Here is a 19521-nt window from a genome sequence, read left to right as displayed (position 1 = left end):
CCCCCAGTTTCACATCTTTTTAACTTTTTCCCCCAGTTTCACGTCTTTTTAACTTTTTCCCCCAGTTTCACATCTTTTTAACTTTTTCCCCCAGTTCACATCTTTAACTTTTTCCCCCAGTTTCACAATCTTTTTAACTTTTTCCCCAGTTTCAAGTCTTTTAACTTTTTCCCCAGTTTCACGTCTTTTTAACTTTTCCCCAGTTTCACATCTTTTTAACTTTTTCCTCCAGTTTCACATCTTTTTAACTTTTTTCCCCCAGTTTCACATCTTTAACTTTTTCCCCCAGTTTCACATCTTTTTAACTTTTTTCCCCAGTTTCACATCTTTTTAACTTTTTCCCCCAGTTCACGTCTTTTTAACTTTTTCCCCACTGGTTTACAGTCTTTTTAACTTTTTCCCAGTTTCACACTCTTTTTAACTTTTTTCTCCAGTCAGTCTTTTTAACTTTCCCCAGTTTCACCTCTTTTTAAACTTTTTCCCCCAGTTTCACATCTTTTTAACCTTTTTCCCCCAGTTTCACGTCTTTTAACTTTTTTCCCTCAGTTTCACGATCTTTTTAACTTTTTCCCCCAGTTTCACATCTTTTTAACTTTTTCCCCAGTTTCACATCTTTTTAACTTTTTCCCCCAGTTTCACATCTTTTTAACTTTTTCCCCCAGTTTCACGTCTTTTTAACTTTTTCCTCCAGTTTCACATCTTTTTAACTTTTTCCCCCAGTTTCACGTCTTTTTAACTTTTTTCCCCCAGTTTCACATCTTTTTAACTTTTTCCCCCAGTTTCAGTCTTTTTAACTTTTTCCCCCAGCACGTCTTTTTAACTTTTTCCACAGTTTCACAGTCTTTTTAACTTTTTCCTCCAGTTTCACATCTTTTTAACTTTTTCCCCCAGTTTCACGTCTTTTTAACTTTTTCCTCCAGTTTCACGTCTTTTTAACTTTTTTCCCCAGTTTCACCTCTTTTTAACTTTTTTCCCCCAGTTTCACGTCTTTTTTAACTTTTCCTCCCAGTTCACGTCTTTTTAACTTTTTCCCCAGTTTCACCTCTTTTTAACTTTTTCCCCCAGTTTCACTCTTTTACTTTTTCCCCAGGTTTCACATTCTTTTTAACTTTTTTCCCCCAGTTCACATCTTTTTTAACTTTTTCCCCAGTTTCACGTCTTTTTAACTTTTTCCCCCAGTTTCACATCTTTTTAACTTTTTCACCCAGTTTCACATCTTTCTAACTTTTTCCCCCAGTTTCACAGTCTTTTTAACTTTTTCCCCAGTTTCACAGTCTTTTTAACTTTTTCCCCCAGTTTCACATCTTTTAACTTTTTACCCCCAGTTCACGTCTTTTTAACTTTTTTCCCCAGTTTCACAGTCTTTTAACTTTTTCCCCCAGTTTACACCTCTTTTTAACTTTTTCCCCAGTTTTCACGTCTTTTTAACTTTTCCCCAGTTTCACGTCTTTTTAACTTTTTCCCCAGTTTCAAGTCTTTTAACTTTTTCCCCCGTTTCACGTCTTCTTAACTTTTTTTCCTCCAGTTCAAATCTTTTTAACTTTTTTCCCCAGTTTCACATCTTTTTAACTTTTTCCCCCAGTTTCACATCTTTTTAACTTTTTTTCCCCAGTTTTCACATCTTTTTAACTTTTCTCCCCAGTTTCACGTCTTTTAACTTTTTCCCCAGTTTCACAGTCTTTTAACTTTTTCCCCCAGTTTCACGTCTTTGTAACTTTTTCCTCCAGTTTCACGTTCTTTTAACTTTTTCCCCAGTTTCACCTCTTTTTAACTTTTTCCCCCAGTTTCACATCTTTTTAACTTTTTCCCCAGTTTCACGTCTTTTTAACTTTTTCCCCCCAGTTTCAAGTCTTTTTAACTTTTTCCCCCAGTTTCACAGTCTTTTTAACTTTTTCCCCCAGTTTCACATCTTTTTAACTTTTTCCCCCAGTTTCACATCTTTTTAACTTTTTCCCCCAGTTTCACATCTTTTTAACTTTTCCCCAAGTTTCACAGTCTTTTAACTTTTTCTCCCCAGTTTCACCGTCTTTTAACTTTTTCCCCAGTTTCACGTCTTTTAACTTTTTCCCCCAGTTTCACGTCTTTTTAACTTTTTCCTCAGTTTCAGCATCTTTTAACTTTTTCCCCTCCAGTTTCACATCTTTTTAACTTTTTCCCCAGTTTCACTATCTTTTAACTTTTCCCCCAGTTTCACATCTTTTTAACTTTTCCCTCCAGTTTCACGTCTTTTTAACTTTGTCCCCCAGTTTCACGTCTTTTTAACTTTTTCCCCAGGTTTCACGTCTTTTTAACTTTTTCCCCCAGTTTCACGTCTTTTAACTTTTTCCCCCAGTTTCACGTCTTTTAACTTTTTCCCCCAGTTTCACAGTCTTTTTAACTTTTTCCTCCAGTTTCACAGTCTTTTTAACTTTTTCCCCAGTTTCACGTCTTTTTAACTTTTTCCTCCAGTTCACGTCTTTTCTTTTTAACTTTTTCCCCCCGTTTCACATCTTTTTAACTTTTTCCCCCAGTTTCACGTCTTTTTAACTTTTTCCCCAGTTTCACATCTTTTTTAACTTTTTCCCCCAGTTTCACGTCTTTTTAACTTTTTCCCCCAGTTTCACAGTCTTTTTAACTTTTTCCCCCAGTTTCACAGTCTTTTTAACTTTTTCCCCAGTTTCACGTCTTTTTAACTTTTTCCCCCAGTTTCACGTCTTTTTAACTTTTTTCCCCCAGTTTCACGTCTTTTTAACTTTTTCCCCCAGTTTCACGTCTTTTTAACTTTTTCCCCCAGTTTCACATCTTTTAACTTTTTCCCCCAGTTTCACATCTTTTTAACTTTTTCCTCCAGTTTCACATCTTTTTAACTTTTTCCCCCCAGTTTCACGTCTTTTTAACTTTTTCCCCAGTTTCACGTCTTTTTAACTTTTTCCCCAAGTTTCACCGTCTTTTTAACTTTTTCCCCCAGTTTCACGTCTTTAACTTTTTCCCCCAGTTTCACTCTTTTTAACTTTTTCCCCAGTTTCACGTCTTTTTAACTTTTTCCCCAGTTTCACGTCTTTTTAACTTTTTCCTCCAGTTTCACATCTTTTTAACTTTTTCCTCCAGTTTCACATCTTTTTAACTTTTTCCCCCAGTTTCACATCTTTTTAACTTTTTCCCCCAGTTTCACATCTTTTTAACTTTTTCCTCCAGTTTCACGTCTTTTTAACTTTTTCCCCCAGTTTCACATCTTTTTAACTTTTCCCCCAGTTTCACGTCTTTTTAACTTTTTCCTCCAGTTTCACGTCTTTTTAACTTTTTCCCCAGTTTCACCTCTTTTTAACTTTTTCCCCCAGTTTCACGTCTTTTTAACTTTTTCCCCCAGTTTCACGTCTTTTTAACTTTTTCCCCCAGTTTCACGTCTTTTTAACTTTTTCCCCCAGTTTCAAGTCTTTTTAACTTTATCCCCAGTTTCACATCTTTTTAACTTTTTCCTCCAGTTTCACAGTCTTTTTAACTTTTTCCCCCAGTTTCACGTCTTTTTAACTTTTTCCCCCAGTTTCACGTCTTGTTAACTTTTTCCCCCAGTTTCACATCTTTTTAACTTTTTCCCCCAGTTTCACGTCTTTTTAACTTTTTCCTCCAGTTTCACGTCTTTTTAACTTTTTCCCCAGTTTCACGTCTTTTTAACTTTTTCCCCCAGTTTCACGTCTTTTTAACTTTTTCCTCCAGTTTCACATCTTTTTAACTTTTTCCTCCAGTTTCACATCTTTTTAACTTTTTCCCCCAGTTTCACATCTTTTTAACTTTTTCCCCCAGTTTCACATCTTTTTAACTTTTTCCTCCAGTTTCACGTCTTTTTAACTTTTTCCCCCAGTTTCACATCTTTTTAACTTTTTCCCCCAGTTTCACGTCTTTTTAACTTTTTCCTCCAGTTTCACGTCTTTTTAACTTTTTCCCCAGTTTCACCTCTTTTTAACTTTTTCCCCCAGTTTCACGTCTTTTTAACTTTTTCCCCCAGTTTCACGTCTTTTTAACTTTTTCCCCCAGTTTCACGTCTTTTTAACTTTTTCCTCCAGTTTCACGTCTTTTTAACTTTATCCCCAGTTTCACCTCTTTTTAACTTTTTCCCCCAGTTTCACGTCTTTTTAACTTTTTCCCCAGTTTCACGTCTTTTTAACTTTTTCCCCCAGTTTCACGTCTTTTTAACTTTTTCCCCCAGTTTCACATCTTTTTAACTTTTTCCCCCAGTTTCACGTCTTTTTAACTTTTTCCTCCAGTTTCACGTCTTTTTAACTTTTTCCCCAGTTTCACCTCTTTTTAACTTTTTCCCCCAGTTTCACGTCTTTTTAACTTTTTCCCCCAGTTTCACATCTTTTTAACTTTTTCCCCCAGTTTCACGTCTTTTTAACTTTTTCCTCCAGTTTCACATCTTTTTAACTTTTTCCTCCAGTTTCACATCTTTTTAACTTTTTCCCCCAGTTTCACATCTTTTTAACTTTTTCCCCCAGTTTCACATCTTTTTAACTTTTTCCTCCAGTTTCACGTCTTTTTAACTTTTTCCCCCAGTTTCACATCTTTTTAACTTTTTCCCCCAGTTTCACGTCTTTTTAACTTTTTCCTCCAGTTTCACGTCTTTTTAACTTTTTCCCCAGTTTCACCTCTTTTTAACTTTTTCCCCCAGTTTCACGTCTTTTTAACTTTTTCCCCTAGTTTCACGTCTTTTTAACTTTTTCCCCCAGTTTCACGTCTTTTTAACTTTTTCCCCCAGTTTCACGTCTTTTTAACTTTTTCCTCCAGTTTCACGTCTTTTTAACTTTATCCCCAGTTTCACCTCTTTTTAACTTTTTCCCCCAGTTTCACGTCTTTTTAACTTTTTCCCCAGTTTCACGTCTTTTTAACTTTTTCCCCCAGTTTCACGTCTTTTTAACTTTTTCCCCCAGTTTCACATCTTTTTAACTTTTTCCCCCAGTTTCACATCTTTTTAACTTTTTCCTCCAGTTTCACGTCTTTTTAACTTTTTCCCCCAGTTTCACGTCTTTTTAACTTTTTCCCCCAGTTTCACGTCTTTTTAACTTTTTCCCCCAGTTTCTCGTCTTTTTAACTTTTTCCCCCAGTTTCACGTCTTTTCAACTTTTTCCCCCAGTTTCACATCTTTTTAACTTTTTCCTCCAGTTTCACATCTTTTTAACTTTTTCCCCCAGTTTCACGTCTTTTTAACTTTTTCCTCCAGTTTCACGTCTTTTTAACTTTTTCCCCAGTTTCACCTCTTTTTAACTTTTTCCTCCAGTTTCACATCTTTTTAACTTTTTCCCCCAGTTTCACATCTTTTTAACTTTTTCCCCCAGTTTCACGTCTTTTTAACTTTTTCCCCCAGTTTCACATCTTTTTAACTTTTTCCCCCAGTTTCACGTCTTTTTAACTTTTTCCCCAGTTTCACATCTTTTTAACTTTTTCCCCCAGTTTCACATCTTTTTAACTTTTTCCTCCAGTTTCACATCTTTTTAACTTTTTCCCCCAGTTTCACGTCTTTTTAACTTTTTCCCCCAGTTTCACGTCTTTTTAACTTTTTCCCCAGTTTCACGTCTTTTTAACTTTTTCCCCCAGTTTCACGTCTTTTTAACTTTTTCCCCCAGTTTCACATCTTTTTAACTTTTTCCTCCAGTTTCACATCTTTTTAACTTTTTCCCCCAGTTTCACGTCTTTTTAACTTTTTCCTCCAGTTTCACGTCTTTTTAACTTTTTCCCCAGTTTCACCTCTTTTTAACTTTTTCCCCCAGTTTCACGTCTTTAACTTTTTCCCCAGTTTCACGTCTTTTTAACTTTTTCCCCAGTTTCACGTCTTTTTAACTTTTTCCCCCAGTTTCACGTCTTTTTAACTTTTTCCTCCAGTTTCACATCTTTTTAACTTTTTCCTCCAGTTTCACATCTTTTTAACTTTTTCCCCCAGTTTCACATCTTTTTAACTTTTTCCCCCAGTTTCACATCTTTTTAACTTTTTCCTCCAGTTTCACGTCTTTTTAACTTTTTCCCCCAGTTTCACATCTTTTTAACTTTTTCCCCCAGTTTCACGTCTTTTTAACTTTTTCCTCCAGTTTCACGTCTTTTTAACTTTTTCCCCAGTTTCACCTCTTTTTAACTTTTTCCCCCAGTTTCACGTCTTTTTAACTTTTTCCCCTAGTTTCACGTCTTTTTAACTTTTTCCCCCAGTTTCACGTCTTTTTAACTTTTTCCTCCAGTTTCACGTCTTTTTAACTTTATCCCCAGTTTCACCTCTTTTTAACTTTTTCCCCCAGTTTCACGTCTTTTTAACTTTTTCCCCAGTTTCACGTCTTTTTAACTTTTTCCCCCAGTTTCACGTCTTTTTAACTTTTTCCCCCAGTTTCACATCTTTTTAACTTTTTCCCCCAGTTTCACGTCTTTTTAACTTTTTCCTCCAGTTTCACGTCTTTTTAACTTTTTCCCCAGTTTCACCTCTTTTTAACTTTTTCCCCCAGTTTCACGTCTTTTTAACTTTTTCCCCCAGTTTCACGTCTTTTTAACTTTTTCCCCCAGTTTCACGTCTTTTTAACTTTTTCCTCCAGTTTCACATCTTTTTAACTTTTTCCTCCAGTTTCACATCTTTTTAACTTTTTCCCCCAGTTTCACATCTTTTTAACTTTTTCCCCCAGTTTCACATCTTTTTAACTTTTTCCTCCAGTTTCACGTCTTTTTAACTTTTTCCCCCAGTTTCACATCTTTTTAACTTTTTCCCCCAGTTTCACGTCTTTTTAACTTTTTCCTCCAGTTTCACGTCTTTTTAACTTTTTCCCCAGTTTCACCTCTTTTTAACTTTTTCCCCCAGTTTCACGTCTTTTTAACTTTTTCCCCCAGTTTCACGTCTTTTTAACTTTTTCCCCCAGTTTCACGTCTTTTTAACTTTTTCCTCCAGTTTCACGTCTTTTTAACTTTATCCCCAGTTTCACCTCTTTTTAACTTTTTCCCCCAGTTTCACGTCTTTTTAACTTTTTCCCCAGTTTCACGTCTTTTTAACTTTTTCCCCCAGTTTCACGTCTTTTTAACTTTTTCCCCCAGTTTCACATCTTTTTAACTTTTTCCCCCAGTTTCACATCTTTTTAACTTTTTCCTCCAGTTTCACATCTTTTTAACTTTTTCCCCCAGTTTCACATCTTTTTAACTTTTTCCTCCAGTTTCACATCTTTTTAACTTTTTCCCCCAGTTTCACGTCTTTTTAACTTTTTCCCCCAGTTTCACATCTTTTTAACTTTTTCCCCCAGTTTCACGTCTTTTTAACTTTTTCCTCCAGTTTCACGTCTTTTTAACTTTTTCCCCAGTTTCACCTCTTTTTAACTTTTTCCCCCAGTTTCACGTCTTTTTAACTTTTTCCCCTAGTTTCACGTCTTTTTAACTTTTTCCCCCAGTTTCACGTCTTTTTAACTTTTTCCTCCAGTTTCACGTCTTTTTAACTTTATCCCCAGTTTCACCTCTTTTTAACTTTTTCCCCCAGTTTCACGTCTTTTTAACTTTTTCCCCAGTTTCACGTCTTTTTAACTTTTTCCCCCAGTTTCACGTCTTGTTAACTTTTTCCCCCAGTTTCACATCTTTTTAACTTTTTCCCCCAGTTTCACATCTTTTTAACTTTTTCCTCCAGTTTCACATCTTTTTAACTTTTTCCCCCAGTTTCACATCTTTTTAACTTTTTCCTCCAGTTTCACATCTTTTTAACTTTTTCCCCCAGTTTCACGTCTTTTTAACTTTTTCCCCCAGTTTCACATCTTTTTAACTTTTTCCCCCAGTTTCACGTCTTTTTAACTTTTTCCCCCAGTTTCACGTCTTTTTAACTTTTTCCCCCAGTTTCACGTCTTTTTAACTTTTTCCCCCAGTTTCACGTCTTTTCAACTTTTTCCCCCAGTTTCACATCTTTTTAACTTTTTCCTCCAGTTTCACATCTTTTTAACTTTTTCCCCCAGTTTCACGTCTTTTTAACTTTTTCCTCCAGTTTCACGTCTTTTTAACTTTTTCCCCAGTTTCACCTCTTTTTAACTTTTTCCCCCAGTTTCACGTCTTTAACTTTTTCCCCAGTTTCACGTCTTTTTAACTTTTTCCCCAGTTTCACGTCTTTTTAACTTTTTCCCCCAGTTTCACGTCTTTTTAACTTTTTCCTCCAGTTTCACATCTTTTTAACTTTTTCCTCCAGTTACACATCTTTTTAACTTTTTCCCCCAGTTTCACATCTTTTTAACTTTTTCCCCCAGTTTCACATCTTTTTAACTTTTTCCTCCAGTTTCACGTCTTTTTAACATTTTCCCCCAGTTTCACATCTTTTTAACTTTTTCCCCCAGTTTCACGTCTTTTTAACTTTTTCCTCCAGTTTCACGTCTTTTTAACTTTTTCCCCAGTTTCACCTCTTTTTAACTTTTTCCCCCAGTTTCACGTCTTTTTAACTTTTTCCCCTAGTTTCACGTCTTTTTAACTTTTTCCCCCAGTTTCACGTCTTTTTAACTTTTTCCTCCAGTTTCACGTCTTTTTAACTTTATCCCCAGTTTCACCTCTTTTTAACTTTTTCCCCCAGTTTCACGTCTTTTTAACTTTTTCCCCAGTTTCACGTCTTTTTAACTTTTTCCCCCAGTTTCACGTCTTGTTAACTTTTTCCCCCAGTTTCACATCTTTTTAACTTTTTCCCCCAGTTTCACGTCTTTTTAACTTTTTCCTCCAGTTTCACGTCTTTTTAACTTTTTCCCCAGTTTCACGTCTTTTTAACTTTTTCCCCCAGTTTCACGTCTTTTTAACTTTTTCCTCCAGTTTCACATCTTTTTAACTTTTTCCTCCAGTTTCACATCTTTTTAACTTTTTCCCCCAGTTTCACATCTTTTTAACTTTTTCCCCCAGTTTCACATCTTTTTAACTTTTTCCTCCAGTTTCACGTCTTTTTAACTTTTTCCCCCAGTTTCACATCTTTTTAACTTTTTCCCCCAGTTTCACGTCTTTTTAACTTTTTCCTCCAGTTTCACGTCTTTTTAACTTTTTCCCCAGTTTCACCTCTTTTTAACTTTTTCCCCCAGTTTCACGTCTTTTTAACTTTTTCCCCCAGTTTCACGTCTTTTTAACTTTTTCCCCCAGTTTCACGTCTTTTTAACTTTTTCCTCCAGTTTCACGTCTTTTTAACTTTTTCCCCAGTTTCACCTCTTTTTAACTTTTTCCCCCAGTTTCACGTCTTTTTAACTTTTTCCCCAGTTTCACGTCTTTTTAACTTTTTCCCCCAGTTTCACGTCTTGTTAACTTTTTCCCCCAGTTTCACATCTTTTTAACTTTTTCCCCCAGTTTCACGTCTTTTTAACTTTTTCCTCCAGTTTCACGTCTTTTTAACTTTTTCCCCAGTTTCACCTCTTTTTAACTTTTTCCCCCAGTTTCACGTCTTTTTAACTTTTTCCCCCAGTTTCACGTCTTTTTAACTTTTTCCCCCAGTTTCACGTCTTTTTAACTTTTTCCTCCAGTTTCACATCTTTTTAACTTTTTCCTCCAGTTTCACATCTTTTTAACTTTTTCCCCCAGTTTCACATCTTTTTAACTTTTTCCCCCAGTTTCACATCTTTTTAACTTTTTCCTCCAGTTTCACGTCTTTTTAACTTTTTCCCCCAGTTTCACATCTTTTTAACTTTTTCCCCCAGTTTCACGTCTTTTTAACTTTTTCCTCCAGTTTCACGTCTTTTTAACTTTTTCCCCAGTTTCACCTCTTTTTAACTTTTTCCCCCAGTTTCACGTCTTTTTAACTTTTTCCCCTAGTTTCACGTCTTTTTAACTTTTTCCCCCAGTTTCACGTCTTTTTAACTTTTTCCCCCAGTTTCACGTCTTTTTAACTTTTTCCTCCAGTTTCACGTCTTTTTAACTTTATCCCCAGTTTCACCTCTTTTTAACTTTTTCCCCCAGTTTCACGTCTTTTTAACTTTTTCCCCAGTTTCACGTCTTTTTAACTTTTTCCCCCAGTTTCACGTCTTTTTAACTTTTTCCCCCAGTTTCACATCTTTTTAACTTTTTCCCCCAGTTTCACATCTTTTTAACTTTTTCCTCCAGTTTCACGTCTTTTTAACTTTTTCCCCCAGTTTCACGTCTTTTTAACTTTTTCCCCCAGTTTCACGTCTTTTTAACTTTTTCCCCCAGTTTCACGTCTTTTTAACTTTTTCCCCCAGTTTCACGTCTTTTCAACTTTTTCCCCCAGTTTCACATCTTTTTAACTTTTTCCTCCAGTTTCACATCTTTTTAACTTTTTCCCCCAGTTTCACGTCTTTTTAACTTTTTCCTCCAGTTTCACGTCTTTTTAACTTTTTCCCCAGTTTCACCTCTTTTTAACTTTTTCCTCCAGTTTCACATCTTTTTAACTTTTTCCCCCAGTTTCACATCTTTTTAACTTTTTCCCCCAGTTTCACGTCTTTTTAACTTTTTCCCCCAGTTTCACATCTTTTTAACTTTTTCCCCCAGTTTCACGTCTTTTTAACTTTTTCCCCCAGTTTCACATCTTTTTAACTTTTTCCCCCAGTTTCACATCTTTTTAACTTTTTCCTCCAGTTTCACATCTTTTTAACTTTTTCCCCCAGTTTCACGTCTTTTTAACTTTTTCCCCCAGTTTCACGTCTTTTTAACTTTTTCCCCCAGTTTCACGTCTTTTTAACTTTTTCCCCCAGTTTCACGTCTTTTCAACTTTTTCCCCCAGTTTCACATCTTTTTAACTTTTTCCTCCAGTTTCACATCTTTTTAACTTTTTCCCCCAGTTTCACGTCTTTTTAACTTTTTCCTCCAGTTTCACGTCTTTTTAACTTTTTCCCCAGTTTCACCTCTTTTTAACTTTTTCCCCCAGTTTCACGTCTTTAACTTTTTCCCCAGTTTCACGTCTTTTTAACTTTTTCCCCAGTTTCACGTCTTTTTAACTTTTTCCCCCAGTTTCACGTCTTTTTAACTTTTTCCTCCAGTTTCACATCTTTTTAACTTTTTCCTCCAGTTTCACATCTTTTTAACTTTTTCCCCCAGTTTCACATCTTTTTAACTTTTTCCCCCAGTTTCACATCTTTTTAACTTTTTCCTCCAGTTTCACGTCTTTTTAACTTTTTCCCCCAGTTTCACATCTTTTTAACTTTTTCCCCCAGTTTCACGTCTTTTTAACTTTTTCCTCCAGTTTCACGTCTTTTTAACTTTTTCCCCAGTTTCACCTCTTTTTAACTTTTTCCCCCAGTTTCACGTCTTTTTAACTTTTTCCCCTAGTTTCACGTCTTTTTAACTTTTTCCCCCAGTTTCACGTCTTTTTAACTTTTTCCTCCAGTTTCACGTCTTTTTAACTTTATCCCCAGTTTCACCTCTTTTTAACTTTTTCCCCCAGTTTCACGTCTTTTTAACTTTTTCCCCAGTTTCACGTCTTTTTAACTTTTTCCCCCAGTTTCACGTCTTTTTAACTTTTTCCCCCAGTTTCACATCTTTTTAACTTTTTCCCCCAGTTTCACGTCTTTTTAACTTTTTCCCCCAGTTTCACGTCTTTTTAACTTTTTCCCCAGTTTCACCTCTTTTTAACTTTTTCCCCCAGTTTCACGTCTTTTTAACTTTTTCCCCCAGTTTCACGTCTTTTTAACTTTTTCCCCCAGTTTCACGTCTTTTTAACTTTTTCCTCCAGTTTCACATCTTTTTAACTTTTTCCTCCAGTTTCACATCTTTTTAACTTTTTCCCCCAGTTTCACATCTTTTTAACTTTTTCCCCCAGTTTCACATCTTTTTAACTTTTTCCTCCAGTTTCACGTCTTTTTAACTTTTTCCCCCAGTTTCACATCTTTTTAACTTTTTCCCCCAGTTTCACGTCTTTTTAACTTTTTCCTCCAGTTTCACGTCTTTTTAACTTTTTCCCCAGTTTCACCTCTTTTTAACTTTTTCCCCCAGTTTCACGTCTTTTTAACTTTTTCCCCCAGTTTCACGTCTTTTTAACTTTTTCCCCCAGTTTCACGTCTTTTTAACTTTTTCCTCCAGTTTCACGTCTTTTTAACTTTATCCCCAGTTTCACCTCTTTTTAACTTTTTCCCCCAGTTTCACGTCTTTTTAACTTTTTCCCCAGTTTCACGTCTTTTTAACTTTTTCCCCCAGTTTCACGTCTTGTTAACTTTTTCCCCCAGTTTCACATCTTTTTAACTTTTTCCCCCAGTTTCACATCTTTTTAACTTTTTCCTCCAGTTTCACATCTTTTTAACTTTTTCCCCCAGTTTCACATCTTTTTAACTTTTTCCTCCAGTTTCACATCTTTTTAACTTTTTCCCCCAGTTTCACGTCTTTTTAACTTTTTCCCCCAGTTTCACGTCTTTTTAACTTTTTCCCCCAGTTTCACGTCTTTTTAACTTTTTCCCCCAGTTTCACGTCTTTTTAACTTTTTCCCCCAGTTTCACATCTTTTTAACTTTTTCCTCCAGTTTCACATCTTTTTAACTTTTTCCCCCAGTTTCACGTCTTTTTAACTTTTTCCTCCAGTTTCACGTCTTTTTAACTTTTTCCCCAGTTTCACCTCTTTTTAACTTTTTCCCCCAGTTTCACGTCTTTAACTTTTTCCCCAGTTTCACGTCTTTTTAACTTTTTCCCCAGTTTCACGTCTTTTTAACTTTTTCCCCCAGTTTCACGTCTTTTTAACTTTTTCCTCCAGTTTCACATCTTTTTAACTTTTTCCTCCAGTTTCACATCTTTTTAACTTTTTCCCCCAGTTTCACATCTTTTTAACTTTTTCCCCCAGTTTCACATCTTTTTAACTTTTTCCTCCAGTTTCACGTCTTTTTAACTTTTTCCCCCAGTTTCACATCTTTTTAACTTTTTCCCCCAGTTTCACGTCTTTTTAACTTTTTCCTCCAGTTTCACGTCTTTTTAACTTTTTCCCCAGTTTCACCTCTTTTTAACTTTTTCCCCCAGTTTCACGTCTTTTTAACTTTTTCCCCCAGTTTCACGTCTTTTTAACTTTTTCCCCCAGTTTCACGTCTTTTTAACTTTTTCCTCCAGTTTCACGTCTTTTTAACTTTATCCCCAGTTTCACCTCTTTTTAACTTTTTCCCCCAGTTTCACGTCTTTTTAACTTTTTCCCCAGTTTCACGTCTTTTTAACTTTTTCCCCCAGTTTCACGTCTTGTTAACTTTTTCCCCCAGTTTCACATCTTTTTAACTTTTTCCCCCAGTTTCACATCTTTTTAACTTTTTCCTCCAGTTTCACATCTTTTTAACTTTTTCCCCCAGTTTCACGTCTTTTTAACTTTTTCCCCCAGTTTCACGTCTTTTTAACTTTTTCCCCCAGTTTCACGTCTTTTTAACTTTTTCCCCGTTTCACATCTTTTTAACTTTTTCCCCCAGTTTCACGTCTTTTTAACTTTTTCCCCCAGTTTCACGTCTTTTCAACTTTTTCTCCAGTTTCACATCTTTTTAACTTTTTCCCCCAGTTTCACATCTTTTTAACTTTTTCCCCCAGTTTCACATCTTTTTAACTTTTTTCCCCCAGTTTCACATCTTTTTAACTTTTTTCCCCAGTTTCACATCTTTTTAACTTTTTCCCCCAGTTTCACATCTTTTTAACTTTTTCCTCCAGTTTCACATCTTTTTAACTTTTTCCCCCGGTTTCACATCTTTTTAACTTTTTTCCCCCAGTTTCACATCTTTTTAACTTTTTTCCCCAGTTTCACATCTTTTTAACTTTTTCCCCCAGTTTCACATCTTTTTAACTTTTTCCTCCAGTTTCACATCTTTTTAACTTTTTCCCCCAGTTTCACATCTTTTTAACTTTTTCCCCCAGTTTCACGTCTTTTTAACTTTTTCCTCCAGTTTCACGTCTTTTTAACTTTTTCCCCAGTTTCACCTCTTTTTAACTTTTTCCCCAGTTTCACGTCTTTTTAACTTTTTCCCCCAGTTTCACGTCTTGTTAACTTTTTCCCCCAGTTTCACATCTTTTTAACTTTTTTCCCCAGTTTCACATCTTTTTAACTTTTTCCTCCAGTTTCACATCTTTTTAACTTTTTCCCCCAGTTTCACATCTTTTTAACTTTTTCCTCCAGTTTCACATCTTTTTAACTTTTTCCCCCAGTTTCACATCTTTTTAACTTTTTCCCCCAGTTTCACATCTTTTTAACTTTTTCCCCCAGTTTCACATCTTTTTAACTTTTTCCCCCAGTTTCACGTCTTTTTAACTTTTTCCCACAGTTTCACATCTTTTTAACTTTTTTCCCCCAGTTTCACGTCTTTTTAACTTTTTTCCCCCAGTTTCACGTCTTTTTAACTTTTTCCCCCAGTTTCACATCTTTTTAACTTTTTCCCCCAGTTTCACATCTTTTTAACTTTTTCCCACAGTTTCACATCTTTTTAACTTTTTTCCCCCAGTTTCACGTCTTTTTAACTTTTTTCCCCCAGTTTCACGTCTTTTTAACTTTTTCCCCCAGTTTCACATCTTTTTAACTTTTTCCCCCAGTTTCACATCTTTTTAACTTTTTCCCCCAGTTTCACATCTTTTTTTCAGTTGCAAAACGTTTTTCTAGTTTTCAAATATTTTGGGGGAGTTTAAAAATAATTTTTCAGGTTCAACTTTTTTTCTTTTGAACAAACTTTATGGCCCCAGTTTAGCTCCATAATGTGGACACATGAACTCACCTCAGTTCCTTTTTTGAGTTCCGACATGGAGGCGGACCGCCGAGTGTTTCCGGTGGGAACGCCCCCTGTCAGTTTTGGACCAGTGAGAGGAGGAGATGCCTTCTGACAGCTCAGCTGGCTCTTAAGCAGGAAGTCTTCCCTGTGGATCCAGATGGCAGTGAAGAGCCTGACCAGCACCGGTACCGTGAGTCCAACCACGGTTCGTTTGGGTTTCTCTTCCTGAGTTGGTGAGAAAACATGAAGTAGATATTTGTTGTTGCATAAAACTACTGGATTGGACTGGCGAAAGATAAAACGTGGTTCGGATTTATCGTTTTCCCCTCCCTCTCTTTGTTTGAACTAAACTGAGCCATGGACTATTTAAAGTAAAGAACTGATTATGATTGTATGATCATTATTTATCTTTGTGTGTCAACACATTTGAGGCTTTTGAAAGAAACTGTTATTAAAGCTGAGTAAAAATAAATGTGGGTAATTTAAAAATGAATATTGAAAAAGATAGGACAGGATTTCTAGGTGCAGCCAGAACCGGAGGGGGTCTGGTTTGGGGACCAGTGGATTTCGTCTCTTCTTTTTGCAGATGACGTGGTCCTGCTGGCACCCTCTAGCCAAGACCTACAGCATGCGCTGGGGCGGTTCACAGCTGAGTGTGAAGCGGCTGGGATGAAGATCAGCTCCTCCAAGTCCGAGGCAATGGTACTCGACCAGAAAAGGGTGGCTTGTCCTCTTCAGGTTGGAGGGGAGTTCCTACCTGAAGTGGAGGAGTTTAAGTATCTCGGGGTCTTGTTCACGAGTGAGGGAAGAATGGAGCGGGAGATCAACAGACGGAGCGGTGCGGCTGCCGCAGTAATGGGGGCGCTGTGCCGGTCCGTTGTGGTGAAGAGAGAGCTGAGCCGAAAAGCAAAGCTCTCGATTTACCGGTCGGTCTACGTTCCTACCATCACCTATGGCCATGAACTTTGGGTCATGACCGAAAGAACGAGATCCCGGATACAAGCGGCTGAAATGAGCTTCCTCCGTAGGGTGGCCGGGCACTCCCTTAGAGATAGGATGAGGAGCTCGGCCATCCGTGAGGGGCTCGGAGTAGAGCTGCTGCTCCTCCACATCGAGAGGAGCCAGTTGAGGTGGCTTGGGCATCTATACCAGATGCCTCCTGGACGCCTTCCTCGGGAGGTGTTCCAGGCACGTCCCACCGGGAGGAGGCCCATGGGACGGCCCAGGACACGCTGGAGGGACTATGTCTCTCGGCTGGTCTGGGAACACCTTGGGCTCCCCCCCTGGAGGAGCTGGAGGAGATGTCTGGGGAGAGGGACGTCTGGGCGTCTCTGCTGAGTCTGCTGCCCCCGCGACCCGGTCCCGGATGAAGGGGAAGATGACGAGTACGACTATTCAAAAAGATGCCATTTTAGACATTTTAGCTTTAGCTTTAGCTTTGCTAAAACCTCTGTAACTTTGCTTTAGCTTACCTCAGCTGCATGAATCTTTGAACAGGTAATGTCCACAAGTGGATTTAGGGTTTCCAAATGTTTGCAGCCTTATTCATGGTACACTATTTAACCAGAAGTACTGGGTCCCCCTTGCCTGGCCTGCACAGAGTGCTGACCTCACCTTTGGGATGAATTAGAGCAGAGGCTGCAGTTCTAATTTTCTCATTAACAATGAACACTCTCCTAAACCTTGGAAGATGCTGGCAATGGTGGGTCCATCAACAAACTGGACCTTATAGATTAAGAATAGGACCATAGATTAAGAATAGGATGCCATATGCAATATGGTGTATTTCTAAAAGAGTTAAATTCTGTACAATGCAGGAAAACGTCTGGTGAGGAAAAAATCCTTCTTGTTTTCTGTGTTCCATCCTCATTATCTCTGAAGCAATAGCAGCTACTGTTATACTTACACTTCTATGGAATCTCCCAAGTCTTTTGACACCAAGATTATTTGGCTGTGGCCATATTAGTTCAAGCACAAACTTCATGGAAATGCTCTGGGACTCAATGTCTGCAAAACAGATTGAACTTATTAAACTCACTGATAGGAAGAACTTCTACCTTCTCTTTGAGACCTTGACTGCTCAGCTGTTCCTTAATCTCTGTCTCATAAGGTTCTTCACTGTCGTTACTGAATGGTGGATTTACCAGCTGTTTGTTTCCCTCACAGCTTGTCTAACTGTGAGTCCCAGCAGCTCTCAGTTCTTTGAAGGAGCTTCAGTGTCTCTGAGCTGTGGGGAGGACGACCTTCCTGCAGGATGGACCCTGAAGAGGAACACCACCAGAGATAACAGCTCCCAGTGCGCCCACTGGGGAGAACAAGTCGGTTCTTCCTGTGAGATCACTTATATCACACTGTGGGACACTGGAGTGTACTGGTGTGAGTCCAGAGAGGGAGCAGCCAGCAGCAGCATCCAGCTCACTGTCTCTGGTAAGATCAGACTGTGGAGTTAGTGTTGATGAAGCTGTGTGGAAATGGATGAAATGCTGTAGTTTGTCTCTGTGTTGAGGTGGATCAGTGATCCTGCAGAGTCCTGTCCTCCCTGTGATGGAGGGAGATGACGTCACTCTGAGCTGTCAAACAAAGACTTCCTCCAACCTCCCAGCTGCTTTCATTAAAGATGGCTCCCTCATCAGGACTGAGCCTGGTCACATGACCCTCCACCATGTGACCAGCTCTGATGAAGGCCTCTACAAGTGTAACATCAGTGGTCATGGAGAGTCTCCATCCAGCTGGATCTCTGTCTCAGGTCAGGAGGTCAAGTAGAACAAAATCTTTGCATTAAGGCTTCTTTGCTCTTGAGTGTGGAGTTCCACAGGGTTGCGTTCTTGGCCCTGATTTATTTCTGCTTAATTTGCTCAGTATATCTGATGCTGAGATGGTATTTAATGCTCTTTGTTTTCCCCCACAGATACATTTAGTAATTTAGTTGTTTCCTGTTCATTATGTCTTATCTTGATTGCCTGCAGCTAGTCCAAAATGCATCTACTAGCTCTCAGACTAGATCCACCAAATGGTCCCATTCCACTTTACTGGTTACTCTGCTTCTGCATTTTCTGGATTCAAAAGCAAAAACGTTAACCTTCATGCAGGTTTCGATCTTCATGTCTTCCAAAATATATCTTAGTACAAGGACCTCAGACTGCAGGCTATAGAGAAGAACACAGAGAACCTTAAACATGGTTCTGTCTGTGGGAATCTCTGACACGATGGGTTTAATGTCTTTCAACAGAACTTTGTCTGAACGCATCCTTCAACCACAGGACCTTATCAGATGTTTCGTGTTTGTTTCAGGAAAAGTGACTCCTGCTGGCCAGCCTCCTCATCTCCCCCTCTCTGTGTTATTACCTGCTGTGGCTGGTTCTGTTCTGCTCTCTCTGGTGTTATTGGTTGTACTGGTGAGACGGTGTGTTCAAGGAAAACACAAAGGTCAGACACCTTCATTTTGTTGTTTTTAATGCTTTCTACAGCGGATTGATTCACACATTTACTGTAATTTATTGGCTTTATTGACGTCATCTTCAATCAGGAGGAGATCAGATGTTTCCTCCTCCAGCTGCTCATAAAGATGATGTCACCTACAGTCAGGTTCACATCAGCAGGCCCACCAAGCAACCGAACCGACCCAGACCAGGTATTTATAATCCTGAAACTGAAAATACTAGTGCTGTTTGGGATGGACCCACAGGAACCATCAGCTGCTGATTTTTACCAAACTGGACCTGCAGCTGTTTAACTTATCCACAGAAGTTTGACCTCTGTGACCTCACTTCCTGTCCATCCAGGCTCCTCATGACCCAGAAGCGGCACCCAGCAGGTGGAGATAAAGGAGGTTCTGGTGGTATCGGTCCTGCTGTTTTCTTTCTAGGTTTAATCTGTAAATACTTGAAGTGAGAAACGTTCTGAATTTTTTTTAACTTATTCAAGATTATTTATGAATTTATTTGATGGTTAGAGTTTTCTACTACAGGAAATGATTCGGTTCTGTTTGACGTTTTCACGTTTGTGTCAAAGACTGACAAATAAAATGTTCTTTAACATTTATTATTAGGATAATAAAAACGCCAAAACAAATTCCTTGTATGTCCAAAAACGTACTTGGCAATAAAGCTTTTCTGATTCTGATTCTGATTCTGATTCTAGATGTCATATAAACACGTGTCTGCAGTAAAACGGAGCATTTTTACCATTTATTCCCTGTTTTAATCAACAACAGACTCAGGTTCATCCTGCTCCTTGTATCACCCTGAAACTGTTTGAATGGTTTGGACTGGGTTGGACCAGAACCAGATGTTTAATGAAAATATAACATCAAATCATTCCAACAGGAGATGTGCAGAGCTCAGAATGTCTGGATCTTCTGTCTCTTACAAAGAAAACCAACCTGGACTGTCAGGTGTTTCTGTTCACATGTTGTTGTTGCCGCGGCAACAACACAGGAGTCACCCTGAGTTCACATGAGACGGGATTTTTGGTTTTATTTCTCTGCAGCAGGAATGACCAGGAAACTGCGGGTTTCACTGTGTAATAAGATCAATACTGAGTCTGGTTTTATTTTGGTTCCACCAGAACTGGGTCAGATTCTCTGTGCAGATAAACAGAACCACAGAAACCACGATGAGCTCATGAACAGACAAACACTGACAGCTGACTCAGTTTTTGCAGCATTTCTGACATCTAAAGTTCAAACTGCTAATGAGGATCATGTTGCTCCACTTTTAACCTGCATGTTTTCTGCTCACTGATAATTCAACTGATAATAAATCAGCGTTTAGTCGGTTTGTTCCTCATTCAGAGATTTTAACGTCTGATAAACCAGATCTTGGTTTTAAACGAGTCTGTTTTAGATTCCTTAAGTTTCGCTAACATCTTTATTCCTGCAGGACTTTGACTAAGAACGATTCAGCCTCTAGACGAAGCTGCAGAGCTCA

The 19521-nt window shown here is 38.1% G+C and overlaps 1 protein-coding gene across 2 annotated transcripts in view; it reads left to right on the top strand.

Annotated features, from left to right (window-relative positions):
- Window positions 1–18588, top strand: part of LOC124880591 (low affinity immunoglobulin gamma Fc region receptor III-A-like) — a 34784-nt gene extending 16196 nt beyond the window's left edge. Inside the window, exons 3-7 of one of the 2 annotated variants that reach the window (XM_047385860.1) lie at window positions 16760–17020; window positions 17100–17339; window positions 17885–18019; window positions 18120–18224; window positions 18376–18588. In XM_047385860.1, the coding sequence (XP_047241816.1) occupies window positions 16760–17020; window positions 17100–17339; window positions 17885–18019; window positions 18120–18224; window positions 18376–18386 (752 nt within the window). In that variant the 3' untranslated portion in view covers window positions 18387–18588. Of the gene's footprint in view, window positions 1–16759; window positions 17021–17099; window positions 17340–17884; window positions 18020–18119 lie in introns of both variants that reach the window. The other variant, XM_047385859.1, reaches the window with a different exon arrangement.
- The last annotated feature ends 933 nt before the right edge of the window (window positions 18589–19521 follow it).

The sequence above is a fragment of the Girardinichthys multiradiatus genome, chromosome 14, assembly GCF_021462225.1.
Source record: "Girardinichthys multiradiatus isolate DD_20200921_A chromosome 14, DD_fGirMul_XY1, whole genome shotgun sequence".
Classification (NCBI taxonomy): Eukaryota; Metazoa; Chordata; class Actinopteri; order Cyprinodontiformes; family Goodeidae; genus Girardinichthys; species Girardinichthys multiradiatus.
The sequence above is the reverse complement of the archived record's forward strand: the minus strand, read 5'-3'. Positions and strand labels throughout refer to the sequence as shown.